The sequence below is a fragment of the Maniola jurtina genome, chromosome 11 (assembly GCF_905333055.1).
Source record: "Maniola jurtina chromosome 11, ilManJurt1.1, whole genome shotgun sequence".
In the NCBI taxonomy this organism is placed as follows: domain Eukaryota; kingdom Metazoa; phylum Arthropoda; class Insecta; order Lepidoptera; family Nymphalidae; genus Maniola; species Maniola jurtina.
Genome location: NC_060039.1, coordinates 4392398 through 4410114, shown reverse-complemented (window position 1 = coordinate 4410114; position 17717 = coordinate 4392398). Strand labels below are relative to the sequence as shown.

The 17717-nt window shown below is 34.8% G+C and overlaps 1 protein-coding gene across 3 annotated transcripts in view; it reads left to right on the top strand.

The window, feature by feature from the left end:
* The window catches only part of LOC123869673, a 143700-nt gene that overhangs the window by 112148 nt on the left and 13835 nt on the right, over window positions 1–17717 (top strand). The window contains exons 6-13 of one of the 3 annotated variants that reach the window (XM_045912660.1): window positions 920–1064; window positions 4412–4426; window positions 4976–5128; window positions 5471–5658; window positions 6138–6280; window positions 8422–8730; window positions 11079–11327; window positions 11632–11798. In XM_045912660.1, the coding sequence (XP_045768616.1) occupies window positions 920–1064; window positions 4412–4426; window positions 4976–5128; window positions 5471–5658; window positions 6138–6280; window positions 8422–8730; window positions 11079–11327; window positions 11632–11798 (1369 nt within the window). The remainder of the gene's footprint in view (window positions 1–919; window positions 1065–4411; window positions 4427–4975; window positions 5129–5470; window positions 5659–6137; window positions 6281–8421; window positions 8731–11078; window positions 11328–11631; window positions 11799–17717) is intronic. The other 2 variants (XM_045912661.1, XM_045912662.1) reach the window with 2 other exon arrangements.

The following is a 17717-nucleotide window of genomic DNA, read 5'->3' as shown; positions in this document are numbered from 1 at the left end:
TTTCGGTCTTTTTGACGTACATGAGGGGCATTTCCATTCAGACTCTAGTTCCGTGCTTATGCTTGACTGACCGGTCGGTAGCAAACATGCATGGTGATAGGCATTATTACAGATCGCACAACATACATAGTCCTCGTTGCCTTTAGTATCGTTACAACAGTTCCAGTGTAGATTCGGCATTTTTTAATAATAATTTAATTTAGAAGAAAGTCCAAAAAAAAAAAAAAAATAGATATACACAAAAAGATAACAGCAGAAAAGAAAAAAAAAAAAAAAATTAGTGAGGATTGAGATTTGAACTCTGTTGTATCTAGTTTAAAGCGAGCGCCTCTTAGGATCGGCCAGCGAGCGTGTTACGTATTAATTGTATTTAATGTTCTTATACTAATTGTCGCGTTGTAAGTGGATATTGACCCCGACCGGTCGTTTAACACGCCGCGCCGCGCCGACTCCACGGTTCGCGATCACACACATCACTGCCGTTCGTGTTTTTATACTACCTACACCTTGGAAATGCGCTAACGTTCACTTTAAACTGCCTTTATTCTTGATTTTTAGTTTGTTTTCTTATATTATACACATGTGATAGTTTATATTAACACTTCTTATATTGTTTATTTTATTTATAATCGATTACACAGTGTTATTTTGTGTTTGCAAAAGTTTTATTTGTACTTGTATAAAATTACGGATTACGCACTATTTACTGCAAAAATCTTTACACAAACACTTTTACTGAAGAATTAGACACTATATTACATAATTCACTGTTTGGAACTTTGAAAAGTTTACTTTAATTAATTTTTTTAAAGACTAAAGTACGGGACCACACCTTAACGTGGCGACGTGCGCCGTTACATATGTGAAATCCGAAATTGTGATAATGATACCCATTTAATTTACCTTTTTCTTTGTTTAGACTGTCACAAACCACCAGCAGCGCCACAACATCGTCGTCAGAAGGCCGAGGCAGACGCGAAGCTAGTCCCGAAGACAGGAGATCCCACGATCTACACTTACCTGATCTCGACAGGCCTTTACCAGTTTACGACATACAATATGGAGTGAGTATCAGAAAAAGTAACATAAGCTAAGTAAGTGATATAAGTAGAGATTGAGAATTTGCTCATTTGTAAGTGAGTGATATAAGTAGAGATTCAGAGTTTGCTCATTGACAAGGTAGACTTCGAACGAGCGTCTGTGACGTCCGTGGCGCCTGTGACGCTAATTTATCAGGCTTACTACGCTTTCTATACAATTGTAGGGAACATCATTTTGTGCGCAACGTCACTGACGCCGCCGTCAGGCAGGCGTCAGTGACGTTAGATTGACGTCCACTACATTTATACAGTAGGTACCGTAGGTGCAGTAGGTGATTAGTAGGTACTGTAGTATTCAAAGTAAAGAGTTGGACTCAAATGTCCAGCTTTATTTACATACTACCTACCTATAGTACCTACAATTATCCTGACACTGGTTTAAGCCAATCAGCTAGTGTCATTAACTTTTGTTTGCTCTCGAGACATCTCAACATTTACACTCAAGCTCAATTTTTATATTAATTGAAGAATTGAGGATACTTCCAAGCTATACTATGCGGCACAGCGGTAAATGCGATGATATCCTAGTGGATAAGACTAGACCAGTATTAAGGAAGAGCGCCCTTAATTCACACGAGCGTTAAAAAAGCGTTAACGTGTGAACAGATACTTGGGAATGCATTTGTTCTATTTGAAAGCTTTTTTAACGCACGTTAAAAAAGCTCTCGTACGAATGAGGCCTAAATCTGTCATTTAGTTTGTTAGGGAAGATTGTCACGAGAAGTTTGACATCTTCACACTAATTAATTATTAATTGCTAACGTCAAAAGTTATTCTCTGCTTCCGTCAATATTTTATTTCATTTGGTAGAACTTCTAACACCACTAAAGGTACAGTAGGTACTAGGTAGGTACCTATTAGAGTCACCGTTTTGAACGGGGACTCTAATAGGTACCATAGTGCGGAATCTCAGTAAGTAGAGTAATGCAACCTGTCCAATGCGGTATTGTCTTTGTGCCTATCTGAGCAAACACCAGATGTGACAACTCCGACAATATACGGGCGAACTTACTGCAATACGCTGCACCTCATTCGACCCAGTTACACAAGTTTACAGCCGTACTTCGGGCTTTTAGTGATACCTCGCTATACCGTGTGTAGAATGACTCATTATAATAACTGTGGTAAATATTAATAATAAATAATAAATACTAGGGAGGAGAGATGTGTGGCCTGGTTGTGACAACGCATATCAATCGATTGGGATGGATTGTGATCGTTAGCAACGTTGACCCAAGTCGGTAACTTGATGGGTGACCGACTTAGAGGTCTGAATTCGGCTTATTCATTTCCTCCGTGCCTCGGAGGGCACGTTAAGCCGTCGGTCGCAGTTTTTTCACTAACATCTAATAATAACTGTAAAACTTAAGACTCGAAATCTCGTTCTCTTAGTCGAGTTGTATGCGGAAGGATCTGGGTACTCACAGCATTATAAGCTCAGTAAAGAGGAATACGACAGTAAATAACAAGGAATAAATACTGAAGCGAAAACATACTTACCACCTGATGACCTCAGATACGTGTTGTTTAAAAGTAAATCATAGTACATAATCCAAAGAAGTAGTATAATCAACCGTGTAGTAATCCATTATTTTATTATAAGCCCAGGTACTTACCTCTAAAAACTTTTTTATGTATTTTTTTTATTGATTGTCTAAATAGTTATTTTATTCTTATTTATAACTGTTTTACGGGAGAGCACATAGAATTGCAAGAAAAACATTACATTTTTTTCCAGTGTGTATTGTTTTTCCTTGGAGCTTATTAAGAATCGCTTAGAGTTTAAACGAAATATTGTTTACTTTACCTACCAAGTTAGGTATGGGAAACTTAAGACTACTACAGCTAGTTCACCCATAAGGTTTCACTTCTCAAACTATAGCTAGGTACAAGGTAAATGTTATCTATTTACAAATTAGTACAGAATCATTATTCTACCACATAGCAGACAATTTTAAATATCTAAGTAGGTAATTTTCTTAATAATGGTTTCACCACGATTGATATGTATTGTATTTTGAAGTACCTACTTAATATTAACTTCGTAGGTATATGAAGCCAAGTAATTTGCCTAATCAGTAATTAATCAAGCGAAACTAATTTCGCATACCTGCTGTCGACTCGCTCAAGTATTGATCCATTGTATCAATTATTACAGTGTGGTTATCAGCTGTCATAGGATCAGTTTACGCAATTAGGTGTCGTGTTCATACTGTGGTGTTAGGTGATAGGGTAAATTGAAAAATGTAACAAAATACCGCATATCTATTACTTTTTTCATCGATGACGATTTTGATGTTGCCGCTAGGCTAATCTTTGATAGAAAACCATTTTTACACGATTGTTTAAAAAAGGTTAGAATCACTCAGCGTCAACGGGCGATGGAGATAACTGTGCTTGGAGTTTTTCTCCAAATCAGGAATGAGGAGATCCGTAGGAGAATTAAAGTAACCGACAGCCTAGCGGGTTGCGAAGCTGAAATGGTAATGGGCAGGACACATAGTTTGATGAAAAACTGATTCCAGAGGTGCTGGAATAGTGCATATTTTTATTTTAATAAGAACTAGCTGATACCCGCGACTTCGTTCGCGTGGATGTAGGTTTTTTAAAATTCCCGTGGGAACCCTTTGATTTTCCGGGATAAAAAGTAGCCTATGTGCTAATCCAGGGTATAATCTATCTCCATTGTAAATTTCAGTCCAATCCGTCCACTAGTTTTTGCGTGAAGGAGTAACAAACATACACACACACACACATACAAACTTTCTCCTTTATAATATTAGTGTGATATTAGCCAAGTTTACAATTGCTGACTAATATTCCCCTTTCCCTCCAATTAAGCGTAAAGCTTGTGTTAGTAGTAGGCACGACAATAGTGCAACGGGTAGGGTTTGAACCGGTGACCTTTCGGTTTTCAGTCCGCTGCTTTAACCGTTGAGCTATAATTTTGGAATCCTTTAAATATTGGAAGGGGTACGATAGACTTATCCTTAGTTCCTAGGCACTTAGAAATATATCGTAGAGTGTTGCTACCGGAAAGCTTGGCGGATCATTTGGCGGTACAACTTTGGCTAGTATGATAACTAGCCACGGCTGTAACCTAAAAAATAATATTCTATAGATAGGTTAGGCAACTATAGATATAACCTTTACTAACAGTCAACCATCATAACTTGTATGTAGTTATCTTGTGGTTCATGACTTTCATGTATTTTGTAAAAGTGCTATTGTATATCTATTTATTGAATACCCCGTAGATAGACGTCCCAAATGCCCCTTTTCCTAATAAGATTTCTGTTCACGCTCCTCAGGATGATGGATCTGTGGTGAGTAAAAATGTAGCTGCATGACTCTCTATTTTATATCCTATCATAAAATTATAGCTCTTTTTTGTACATACTAGTTTTATTTATGTAGAGTCCTGATTCCAGAAATATATATTAGAGTAATAAAAAGTATAAAAAATAATGTAGTATTTTTGTCCGTACGTACGTGGTTTTCTTCTTATCTAAGAAAAATCACAAAACTCTGAAATGATTCCTTTGACGGTCTACTGCTTGAAAATACAAGATTAGTTTATTAGTTTAATAAAATTAGAAAAGTACATCTCTGATTCCCTTCAGGAGTAGGTATTTAGTGGAAGTAATTCCAAATTTAGAAAAAGTTAAATAATATGGTGGAGTTATATAGGTCGCCGTGTTAGGTATGTGTACCTACCTATTTTTCAATAATTTGCAGCTAATTCTAGCTAATTAAAGTTTGATCTATCTCTAGGTCCTTTTGGCGATTATATGGCGATATGACCGCATACCACTGTTTTTAGAAACGTCCTAAATCCACTCTGTATATTCTTATGGTTTTGTATATGTTTCTAGGAGTTCGACATAGTAATGACAAAAGTGAACGGGTCCCTCGGGTTCACACTGCGCAAGGAAGACCACAGCGCCTTAGGGCACTATGTCCGTGCCCTAGTCAGAGAACCAGCACTCAGCGACGGCAGAATACAGCCGGGAGATAGGATTGTTGCGGTAAGCATTTCAACAAGATAAAATTATTCAAGAGCGCGCTATCAAACAAGGTCCTCCGCTTTCCTCATCCACCCGCTCCCCGCCACCTTCTTCAGGTCATCGGCCCAGTGTTCGGGGGTATTTTTGGAAATTCCAGCCTTAAGGGATGAAAGTTTGTATCGAAGTATATTTTCAAGTTATGTGCTTAAAAATGAAGAGATACGATATGATTTTAAGAAATTCAAGCCCTTAAGAGGTGATAAAGGGGGTAGAGTTTGTACGGGATTAAAACCATCTGAATCAATGTGGGCAGAGTCACGAAAAAAAAGCAGTACATTTTTTAAAGTAATTTTTTCCGCACAGGTGAACGATACACCCATGTCGAACATGTCGCATGCAGAAGCGGTCGCGTTTTTGCGCTCGTGCGGCTCAGAAGTCCGACTGCGACTTTACCGCGACCACGCCGCGACACCTTTGTCGCCGATGTCACCGAAGGAAGAAGGACCTACGGACTCTGATGGGCCAATGAACAGGCCTAAACCGCCATTGAGGTTACTATCATGACAATATAACTAAGTATATGCTTATGCAGAAACAGTCTAAAAGGTAAAACAGTATTTTTCTATCTTAGCTGTTTTACTAAATTAGATATTGAGCTATTTATTGATTTTAAATAATTAATTTCCATGATATCCTGCCGCCTAAATAGAAGTTTATAAAGAGAAGTAGCTGAAAAAGCCTCTGTTCTTTTGATTTGTTTGATGTCGCTGTGAACGCAAGGCAATTTCTTTTGAGATTGCATATTTTTAGCCCACTCTAAAATTTTGGTTGGGACGAATGTTTGTGAAACATATCGCTCGCTACAAATCCAAGTAAACCCCTGGTGGAAGTACAGGTCCATCATCATCGTCGTCAACCAATAGACATGCTGTTAGACATAGGTCTCTTCTAGGGTTCTACACGATACGGTATTGGGCTGCCTAAATCCAACGGCCCCCAGGTACCAGATTAAACTGCATTAACTTTCCAGAGCCGAAGCGGTATCGATGCTGTGCGACCTGGCGGCGCGACGTCTGACGCCAGATGCTGGAGACGGCTCACGATCTCCGTGCTTGTCGCCGCGCAAACATCGAAAGCTAACTAAAGACAACAACCACTATGAACAACCCAACGGTACGATATCCCGTATTCGTTGTGTAGGAAACGTTGCAAAGCAAACATACACCCCATTTCCACGCCTGTTCTGTGCAGGATCCAGTTTATTAGTGGTGGGCCTTTTTCAATGTTAGCATGCATACGAACATCTTGTATGCGCGGTTTAGTAAACAGTCCTGTGCAGGACCGGTATATTACAGGGTCCCGTTTATTAGTGGTGGGCCTTTATCTATGTTAGCGACCATAGTATCTTGATTGCTGTATCCCGCAAATAGAATACTCATATGAACGCCACTACTGAAACACATCCACAACTAAATGGGATCCTGCAAAAAACCGGTCCTGCACAGAACTGTTTACTGAATCCCGCAAATAAGATTCTCGTGTGAGCGCTAGAGATGAAACGCGTAAGATCCTGCAAAAGAATTTCCTGTACAGAAGAGGAAGTTGCCGTGGGGATGGGCTTTTAGTTGCAATCGCGTTATGTAATAATTTGGTTGATGCACTGATATTGGCGCAACCATAAAAGGTGCCTATATTATTGAACAAGTCTGGATTAGAAAATCAAGAATTGGGATAAAGAATTATAAATAATAATGCTGATAATAATGATTTTCGTCGTAATCCTAAATTTTTGACTAAAGCGACTAATATAGCTATAATTGCTAAATGCTGTGCATCAAGCAATTTTTTTATAACTTGAAAAACAACAGCGATGCGATTTTTATGAAATTAACTTTATTTGTGAAAATAACCCATGGCAAAATAAAGACGTTAGTGCTTAGTGATTCGATCACACGGGTGCTAAAATACGACGTAAATGGAAAACGACGCGATTTGTCGCGACTCTGTTAGTACGAGTATATTATAGCAAATAACAATATTCCACGCCGGGTTACTGCAAATAGGTCGACGGAATAGGCAATATAATCAAATCGTATACAGTTATAAACGCTTAAATTTATAACAGATCTTAAAAATCAATTATATTTGCAATATATTGCGCTGTTGCTTATTTTTTGACCTAAATTTGATTTATATATCAACGAAATATGCTGTTGAAATTTAAAATGAATATTATGCACCATAACTCGTTCACCGTAAAGTATTCGATTTAAATGTGCGATCCTTAAATAAATATTCAATTTTAAATTTTAAATAAATTTTTAAAATGTCATAGGTTAGGCGCTCGGACAGATTTATCGTTTATAAATCATATTCAGTTCACAAGCCGACAGCGGTACGAAAAACTTGTTTTATATTTTCATTGATCTGAATCAATCGTTAGAGAGATTTGTACGCAAATAAATCATACCGATACACGATTTATAGAAATAAATAACGATATCTGTCACAAACAATGCAATAATTTAGCTGAAGGTGGTACTGTCCTATCGTGCATAAATTCTAGCCAACAAACAATCGTAAATAGCCCGACCGTGCAATCTGCGGAATAGTGATTTAAATTAATGCTTATTTGAACCACAAACCAATTTATTGGGCAAAATATGCTCGCGATAATGAAGATTGATATTTCAAATTTGTATATGGAAACATGTCGAATGACATATTATTTCCTAATGCTTTTGTTAGCAATCTCAAATATACCTAATGTAAATCTCAAAAACTCTCAGAATGTGGATTAATAAAGGAAAGACACTGAGCGACTTCTTTAGAGTTGATAATCAAGATTGTGACTAAATTCCATTAAAGTTAATTTCAAATTCAAATTATAATTTGTATTAAGTATTTAATTTAAAAATTCAAAAAATCGATCTACATTCTACAAGTTATCATAGTGTTTTTATTATGCCATGTGTTGCAAAATAGTCTGTATAGCACTCCTTCTAAGGCTTCTATTTTTACAATATTTATAAATACAGTAACTCGTATATAATACATATAACTGTGGGCTTTTATTTTTACAATATTTATAAATTTTACAGTATCTCGTATACATGTAACTGTGTTAAACCTACCTCTACCTCTGAGTAAGATTGTTTACATATTTGATTTCACATTGATGCAATAACCATTTCGCAACTGCAAGTCTATGGAGGCTATAGCTATGGTTATTCCAACAATTCGGCTGTACAAACACTAAACACTGCACTCGTTATAACCACGCAATATCTAAGCTAGTAGGTTTTCCCGCACAGATTTGCCAAGTTGCAACGTTACGCTAGAATCACAACATTCAAAACGTACTGAGACCTTCAAACGATCCCAAACCATCGAATGTTCGTCCGAAATATATGGAAAGGAACGTTCAGCGTCTATAGACCGCCGGTCAACCATGGAACGGTCAGCATCCGTCGGAGCCATGGAACCAAAGGCTACTGTAGAGTTTAGTAACGCAAAATGCCCAGAATGCCCTGTCTTTGAAGAAGCGAAGCGGCAGCGTACAGTTATTATTGTCAGCCCTACTGCTCCGCCTACTTGTAGAAAGCAAAAACTAAGCCTGACAGGTGAGACTCTGTCGGCTCACGCATTTTAAGCCTTTTCATACTTTGCCTTAGTCACTCCGCTGGCTGAAGACTTTCGTTACCTTTGCCAAAAGTTGTTTGATTATTATTAACTGTTTTACGGTCGTAATTAATCTTATCTGTTATTAATCTGTCGATTACTTAACACCGTTGTTATATTTTGTCTTTTGTATGGTCTTTTTGACAATTATCAACGGCTACAACACGAGAGATTACGGATAGCTTGAATGATGATAGACAGATAAGTATCTGATTTCATCAAATTGTCTTTTATCACCGTCCTACCTGTATTTTTAAGAATATCTTAAGACCCTTAGCTAAAGATAATTAAGCGTTAATATAAACGAATCAAACTTTCTATTGATTTTGAGCTTCGTTTTACTTAATTAGAAAATTAAGAAGAAGGGATATTCAATTTCCTGTCGAAATTTTCAAAGATTTTTTTAATTAATTTTTCAAATAGATTAGGTAGGTTAAGGTATAATTAATCTAAATAATGACTTGTGTTTCTCAGATAATTTCTAAGAACATAGCTACGATATAAAAAAATATATTAGAATCGATGGTCGTCAGTCAGCGCTTCCCTGTATACCAATCCAATAGCAATAGACAGTCTGGAGGATTTAAAACCATGCTTTGGACAAACCCATAAAGCACCATTGTCGATATGTACCTACTTTTGTTCACTATTCAGAAATTATATCAACGAATAGCATTAGTTACAGCTTACACTACTAATATACATTATTTTACATAGATATAAGCATACAACTCATATATTTTATAAAGTATTTAGATAATGTTCAACACTTTTAGTTCTAAGAAATATTTTTTTTTCCTGTAAGCAAGTAAGATTTTTCTGAACTTATTTATAATTAGATACTAGATGACCTGTCCCAGTTTGTTCGGATGAATTTCTGAATATCCTGTCTTAGTATGGTACACCCATCTAAGAAAAGATTTTATTACGTTATAGAAAAATCCTACATGCAAATCTAAAGTTTCTACATCCTGTTGTAAGTTGAGTACGATATTAGTCAGTTAGTTTATATTTTGATACGTATAATTAATGATTCTACTATTTAATATGGCTTTTCTTAGTGCGATTGTGTTGAACTGAATAATATTAGGTACCTTCCCTAAGTACTTTAACTTCACTTTATTTTTCCAAATTTTCTCTAGTACTAATCACTTTTTTCTGAATCTCTAAGTGTTCAAAAAACTTCACTGTTACAATTCTGGAACTTTGTCACAAATCTTCCAAATAAGTTAAGTTTATTTTATAAGAGTTAAGAAATATTATTTTGTTTTTATCTAATAATAATTAGTTTAATAGTGTGTAGTATAAATACTTCAACTTATGTGGATATCGTCGTCTTAGAGTGAAAACCTCGGGAATGCATTTTTGCTCAAATTTATTTTATTGCGTTTCTAGGAAGAAAACCTCGCAACGCACATCCTGATCTGACTAATTTGTTCATTCGATACTCGTAACTCCATCTATGACTTTAAATGAGAAACTCGTAAATACTCGCTTCTGTTAGTTACAGCACGCAGTTTTTTCTTCCTCCTGAAATGTTACTTCTTTTACACTTACGAGGTTTTCACTCTAAGCCGTCGATATGTAAATCTTCATTGAATATGAAAATAATAATGTAGGTAAGTAGAAAGATCGTGTGAAAAGTTCTGTATCATTGTTAAAAGGAAAAGTCAGAGAGATTTTATTGATATTGTCGTTTGTTACTCTACCTACACATCTTGTAAGTTCGCGTGCACACGCTAGTTCCAAAAATAACACTGAAGAAAGCGAAACTAATGTGACTACGTAAATTAATAATTGAAAGTAAAATGTGGAGAATCTGTTTTCATTTAGGTATTTCTGTGAACTAATTAGACTTAGACCCCGACCCAAAAAGAGGGGTGTTCTAAGTTTATACAAGTAGGTAATTTAGAGATTCTAACGGTCGCCGTCGACCGAGTTGCTGGTCAACTTGCCAACCGTGCGTAATGCGTCTAAGCTGTACACCTATATTTAGGATCAGACGTTGCATCAGTACATCGGGTGGCTACTCAATACGATTCTAGCTTCCATAGTATTTACTTATTAGGTATTATTTCAGCTATTCATTTTACTGCGCCATATTAATTGTAGTACAGTAGGCACATCATATATTTCTCAGATATGTTTTTGTACACGAATATACCTACCTACATTTATTATACTCAAACTATTTATCATTTTTAATTTATGCGACAATGCTATATAAAAATACCATTGTGTGTGTATAAAGTGCGACTGTTTCCTCAAATTTAGACTTGTTATTTTACAGTGCCCCCTCATGGTTACGAGCTAAATAACTTAGACAATGACACGCTAGATGCCCCAAATGTGTACCAGGAGGACATAAATTTACAACGGTTTAGCGAACCAGCCTTCCCCGTGGACTCCGACGAGCCAGTATCGATGCCCGCAGAGCTGTCCAGTGATGAACGGTTCAAACACTCGAATCCAACGTATCAGAGTGCTGTTTTACACACAACCACTAGTGATAGTGCTTCAGATGGACACAAAGACGACGGTGAGTAATATAATTCACTAGCAGTTGCCCACTACTTCACCCGCGTACAATTTCTAATATCCCATGGGATTAAAAAATCTCAATTCTCACACACTCACTTGCTCCTAAGTCTCACCTTAAGAGTTCCTTTGTACCAAATGATATGGAACCTTCCTCATGAGTTTTCACGTTTTTTCAAAATGATGAACTTGTAGGTATGCCAACTAAGTTCAATGCCCTTTATAATAAAACACCCTTTAAGGCAATCAACGTTACTAAACCCAACACATTCCTTATACCTAAAAATACCTTTTAAATGTTCCAGGTAATGGATTAAAGAAATGGAAAGGTGTTGCACTGTCACCAGATAACGAGCGCAAAGCAAAGCCTTTTCCAGTCGAAGTTGCACCAAAGCCTGCGGAAATCGATACTGCCCAGAAAGAAAACATCAAACCTGAAACACCGGTAGAAGCTCCTAGCACAGAACCTACGGTAAGGGACATAATATGTATATCCACTGGCATCAGCGAAGGATAAAACATAGATGCGTTTTTAACATTGTCATTCGAAAATAATGGCCCAAAGCAACAACAACCCAAAAACCCTCCAAAGCAACATCAATAACCTCGTGCAGTACGCCGCCACAACCACGGCCAGTAGACGCAGGGTGCAGGATATTGCACGGTGCACCATTATTATTGGAGGACAGTAGGGTAATATTGTGTGTTCTAGCTCAAGTCTCTAGATGACGCGGCGCGCCAGCGCGCGCCGGATCTATAAGACTTAAGCTAGAACACACAATATTTTCACAATAGATATCAGTTACAAGAGAATGATCAGGTTATTGTTACTAACTCATGTAGAAAGATGATTCAATGGTTGATTTAGCACATTCTCAACTGATGCAACTACTTACGATACTGAGTTGGAATATTTTATACAAATTCTATTCTTAAGCATCGATTAGATTATTTAGATTTAGAATAATTTATATTTTGTACTGGAACCCTCAAGAACCTACCTAATGCAATTAATGTAGCACTCATCTCAAATTTATGTTAAGCGGAGGTTCAGTTTATGATGGGAGCAAGTTAAAGCGGAACAGGTATGTCAGTTTATTAATATAAGTAATTAGTAACCACACTCCTTTATCGTAAAGTAAAAATTCAAGTGTTGCGGTATAAAGGTTCAAACACGATCGTTCAATTATTCAATCATTCATTTATTCATTTATTCAAGTATTCAACTCATGGTAAGTGGTGTGTCAGTTTAAGATGGAAGCATACTAAACCAGAACAGGTACGTTTGTCAGTTTATTAATATAAGTATAATTAGTGACCACACTCCCTTACCGAACATTCAAGTGTTGCGGTATAAAGGTTCAAAGACAATCGATCAATCATTCAATCATTCATTCATTCATTTATTCAAGTATTCAACTCATGGTAAGTGGTGTGTCAGTTTAAGATGGAAGCATACTAAACCGGAACAGGTACGTTTGTCAGTTTATTAATATAAGTATAATTAGTAACCACACTCCCTTATCGAAAATTCAAGTGTTGCGGTATAAAGGTTCAAAGACGATCGTTCAATCATTCATTCATTCATTTATTCAAGTATTCAAAACATGGTAAGTGGTGTGTCAGTTTAGGATGGAAAGCATGCTATGCCGGAACAGGTAAGTATGTCGGTATATAAGTATCAATAATAATTACTAACCACACTCTTATAATAGAAGGTTAAAATTCAAGTGTTGTAGTATTAAGGTTCATCCAATTCATTCATTCATTCTAGTGTTATGGTATCCCACTAAAGCAAGTGTCCGAGTCAGAGGTGCATGCCCGGGATCGAACCCCTGCCCGACTTATAACCGGAGGCAGCGGACGTCTTAATCACTATGCTATCATGACTCATAGAGTAGATCGAGTTCGGTTGATAGACCTACTATTCCATAAAATACTTACATTAACACTTTTCTACCTAACTATTTTTGCCGATAAAATCATATTTCATATAAGTAAGTATAAGTACTTTTTATTCTCTAAATGGGCGATAATTTTTATAAAATTATTATTAATCGATCCGCTTTTGGTAAGTAACTAATGAAATATTATATTGTATTTTGGCATTACACTATTTCAATTGCTGTAAACATTACCTACATAGTGCATAATATGCATACTTATCTAATGTAGAAATACAGAACAGACGCCATGAGTGTTAAAAAATAATATCAAAGTAGGTATAGTCGGGATACATCATGTGTTAACTAAAAGTGATTCTTTTTCGGTGTCTAATGACTCGTATTGCAGGATTGCATATTTGCAGTTTGCTTCCTAATAGGGAATCCTAAACATGCATGCGGCATCTTATGTATGTGTGTAATAATGAGATCTTTGAATGTCATTCTAATTACTTTTATGTTTAAGAGTCATTATTCTATGCAAATACTATGAACTTTTGACTTTATTGATTGACTATTAGAAGAACCTAAATTCTGTAAGCACTGTTTTCACTACGCATTTCTTTTGTGAGCACTTCAACGAGCAAACGTTTACTTAATTCACTTAAAAAATCATTTTTTAAATTTCAAAAAGCAGTTGTTTAGCTTCAGTATGTATGTATTTTTTTATTTTTTTTATTTTTTACATATTTTAATGAAAGAGTTGTTGCATCTACAGAGAAATAATATTTTTTTTAATATTAACTTCTTACCTAATAGTATTTTAAAAAGTTACATTAAGTACATACATGTTTAAATTTCATTTCACCAAAAAATCTTTAATTGTTTCAGAACTAGTTAATAGTATGATGTAACAACATTAAAAAAATGTTTTTTCTATAACAGGGCTTCGAACTTTAGTAATAATCCTTTTAATTCGGATGACGAATTACCTATAACTTCAAATTCAACTTCAAAGAGTAAATCACTCAATAAATTGAAGAAATCAAAAAAGCGGCAGTCAGATTCAGAATCTGAACCGGAACCACCTGTAAAGCGTAAGAAAGCGCTTCAAAAAAAGCCTGTCAAGGCTGCACGTCCTTCATGGGAGTCTGAGGTGAGTTATTACACTTTATTTTTACTGTAAATATAATATTATTACAATTGTTTTCAAGAAATATTAGAATTCTGACTGAATATAAGCATCAACTAAACCCTTTAAGAAGATATTAATGGTTTTTTTACATCATTATATTTAATTATTTAATTATTAGTTAATATTAGCTTAGCACGTTTGAATATGGAGCCTAAGGTCTCAAGTTCGATTCTTGAGCTGGATCAAATAAATTGTTAGCTTTAGGGGAGGTTTCGCAACTCAACTCTGGGTTGTTGAATTTATTGATGGAAACCTATTTATTAATAAACATTTTATTAACTGAGTTAATATTTTTTAATAACTAAAAATATTATTTTTGTCTTTTCAGTACGAAGAAGAAGTGGTGCAAAAGCTTGAACCACTTAAAAATTTTATCACAAAAAAAATAGCATCTGGGTATTCTACCCAGCGAAAACCAGAGAAATTAATAACGGAAGGCGATTATTACTTAGAACTCCGCATCTATAACGCTGCTGAAGCATCAAAGATAAGCCCGGGTAATCGATGGCGTCACGCCCTTTTTACTTATAAGTCATGTATGGATACCAACTCAGAAATTTGGCAGGCAACGAATCGCTTGGTCGCTGCTGCTAAGGAAGATTTTAAAGGGGTTAAACCTACACTATACCCAGCATGAAAATTTTAACTGCATTTTACTAACTTCAAATAATAAGTACTCTTACTTAGTATAATCTCATAATGACTTTTTGTGATATTTGTAATATAACAGTGCCAAAATACTTTTCACATAAGAAAAGTTATATACATAAGTCTAATTGTTTACTTCGCACAGAATTCGATAATGTTCAAATAATTGGAACTGCTTTTAAGAACAGAATACTAAGCTATCGTGTATGTCCATCAAAAAAAATTTTGTTACCTGAGCAATTTTTATCTGAAGTTGTAAATACGATATGTAATTTAGTAAAAAGAAGTCTTGAGAAACATAATGCTCTTAAAATAAATTTTGAACTATTTGCGACTTTTACTTTGCCAAAAAATAATGAAAAATCTTTGAAGTCGTTTAATACTAAATATGTACAAATTTTTCAATCCACAAACATAAAAAATATATATTTAGAGTGTGTAAAAAGCCTGCTTAACAAATTATCAGAGTTTGAACATTCAGAATCAGGCTGGTCTTTTGACTCTTTGAATAATTTAGAAGTAAACATTAATAAATATAATCCTTTAAGGACAGGCTCCTATATTCCACTACCAATAAAAATTCTGAAAACTAGATCTTGTGTAAATATTAAAAATAGTGATGATAAGTGTTTTCTGTGGAGTATATTAGCACATATGTATCCCACCGATAAAAACTGTAATAGAGTATCTTCATATCCTCATTATTCAAAAGTTTTAAAAACAGATGGTATGTCGTTTCCACCATCTTTTGAGGATATCACATTATTTGAAAAAAATAATTCTGACATAAGTGTTAATATATACAGTTTAGAAAAAAATGGTGATATTAACGGACCTCTGTACAAAACCAGCAAGCGTAAACTTGTTCATGTTAATTTGCTTTACATTACTAAAAACAATAAAAGACATTTTTGTTTGATAAGAAACTTTGAACGGTTGGTTCATAGTCAACTTACTAAAAATAAGTCTAAAATTTTTTTATGTGAGGAGTGCTTCATTTATTTCAATTCAGAAGAAAAATTATGCAAACATAATTGTGCTAGAATTAAAACTGTTCTTCCAGAGAAAAATAGTAAATTATATTTTGATAATTATGAAAGAACTCAAAGAATACCAATTGTGATTTATGGTGATTTTGAAAGTTTATTAAGAGAATATTCTGATAAAAGTAAATCTGGGCATACTGAAACCATACAGGTTCATGAAGCCACATCTTTCGCGTACTATATTTGTTGTGAATCTAAACCTGAACTTAATGAACTGGTTTCATACATAGGAGCTAACTGTGCTCAAAAATTTGTAGAAACAATTTCAAATGATGTCAAACGATTACATGCAATTTTGTTAGAAAATAATCCCATGAAACTACTTACTGAAACTGAAAAGAAATGTTTTCATAATGCAAAAGTTTGCTGTATATGTAAACAAAAATTTACATCCACAGATAAAATTGTAGCAGATCACGATCATTTTACAGGGGAATATAGAGGCGCGGCTCACAACATTTGCAACTTGAGTGCAAAGAAATGTCCTTTTATACCTATTATATTTCATAATTTAAGTAATTACGATTGCCATCTTTTTATTAAAGAGTTAGCGAGTATTAATGGTCGTATAAATATTATTCCAAAAAATAAAGAAAAATACATATCTTTCACAAAATTTATATCAATTGATTCAAAAACTGCTGCTCAGCTGAAATTCATCGATTCTTTTAATTTTCTCAGTTGTAGCTTAGATAAATTAGCTAGATCTTTACATCAAGACGACTTCGTAAACTTGCGTAGGTATTACAGTGATCAGTATTTATTTGATTTGATTTGCAGAAAGGGTGTGTACTGCTATGATTATATAGACTCTTTAAAACGTTACGATGAAACTGAGTTACCAAAACGAAAACATTTTTTTAATAAACTTACTTCAGAACTTATTTCGGAAGAAGATTATAAACATGCATTGAAAGTTTGGAAAACTTTTAAAATAAAAAATTTAGGCGAATATACAGATTTATATTTAAAATGTGATGTACTATTACTAGCAGATAGTTTTGAAAAATTCAGAAAAATTAGCTTGGCAACCTATTGCTTAGATCCGTGCTATTATGTTTCTTCACCTTCTTTAAGTTGGGATGCAATGCTTTTGCATACCAATGTAAAATTAGACCTTATAACTGATGTGGAGATGTATCAAATGATTGAAAAAGGTATACGAGGTGGTCTAGCTCAGTGTTCTTTAAGGTATGCTAAAGCTAACAATAAATATATGTCTGACTATGATATCAACAAATCAAGTAGCTTTTTGGTATATTTAGACTGTGTGAACCTGTATGGTTATGCAATGATGATGAAACTTCCTACAAGTAATTTTAAATTTTTGAACAAAGACCAAATTGAGACTTTTGAAATTGATTCTATTACTGTTGATAGTAACATTGGTTATATACTTGAAGTAGATCTTAGTTATCCATCTGAAATACATGACGCTCACTCAGATTTACCATTTGCTGCTGAAAAATTTACACCTTTTGGTCATAGAAATGCCAAGCTTATTGCAAATTTATACGACAAATGTTCCTATGTTATTCACTACATCCATTTAAAAGAATGTCTTAAAAACGGTCTAAAATTGTTAAAAATTCATAGAATTCTATCATTTGAACAAAAAG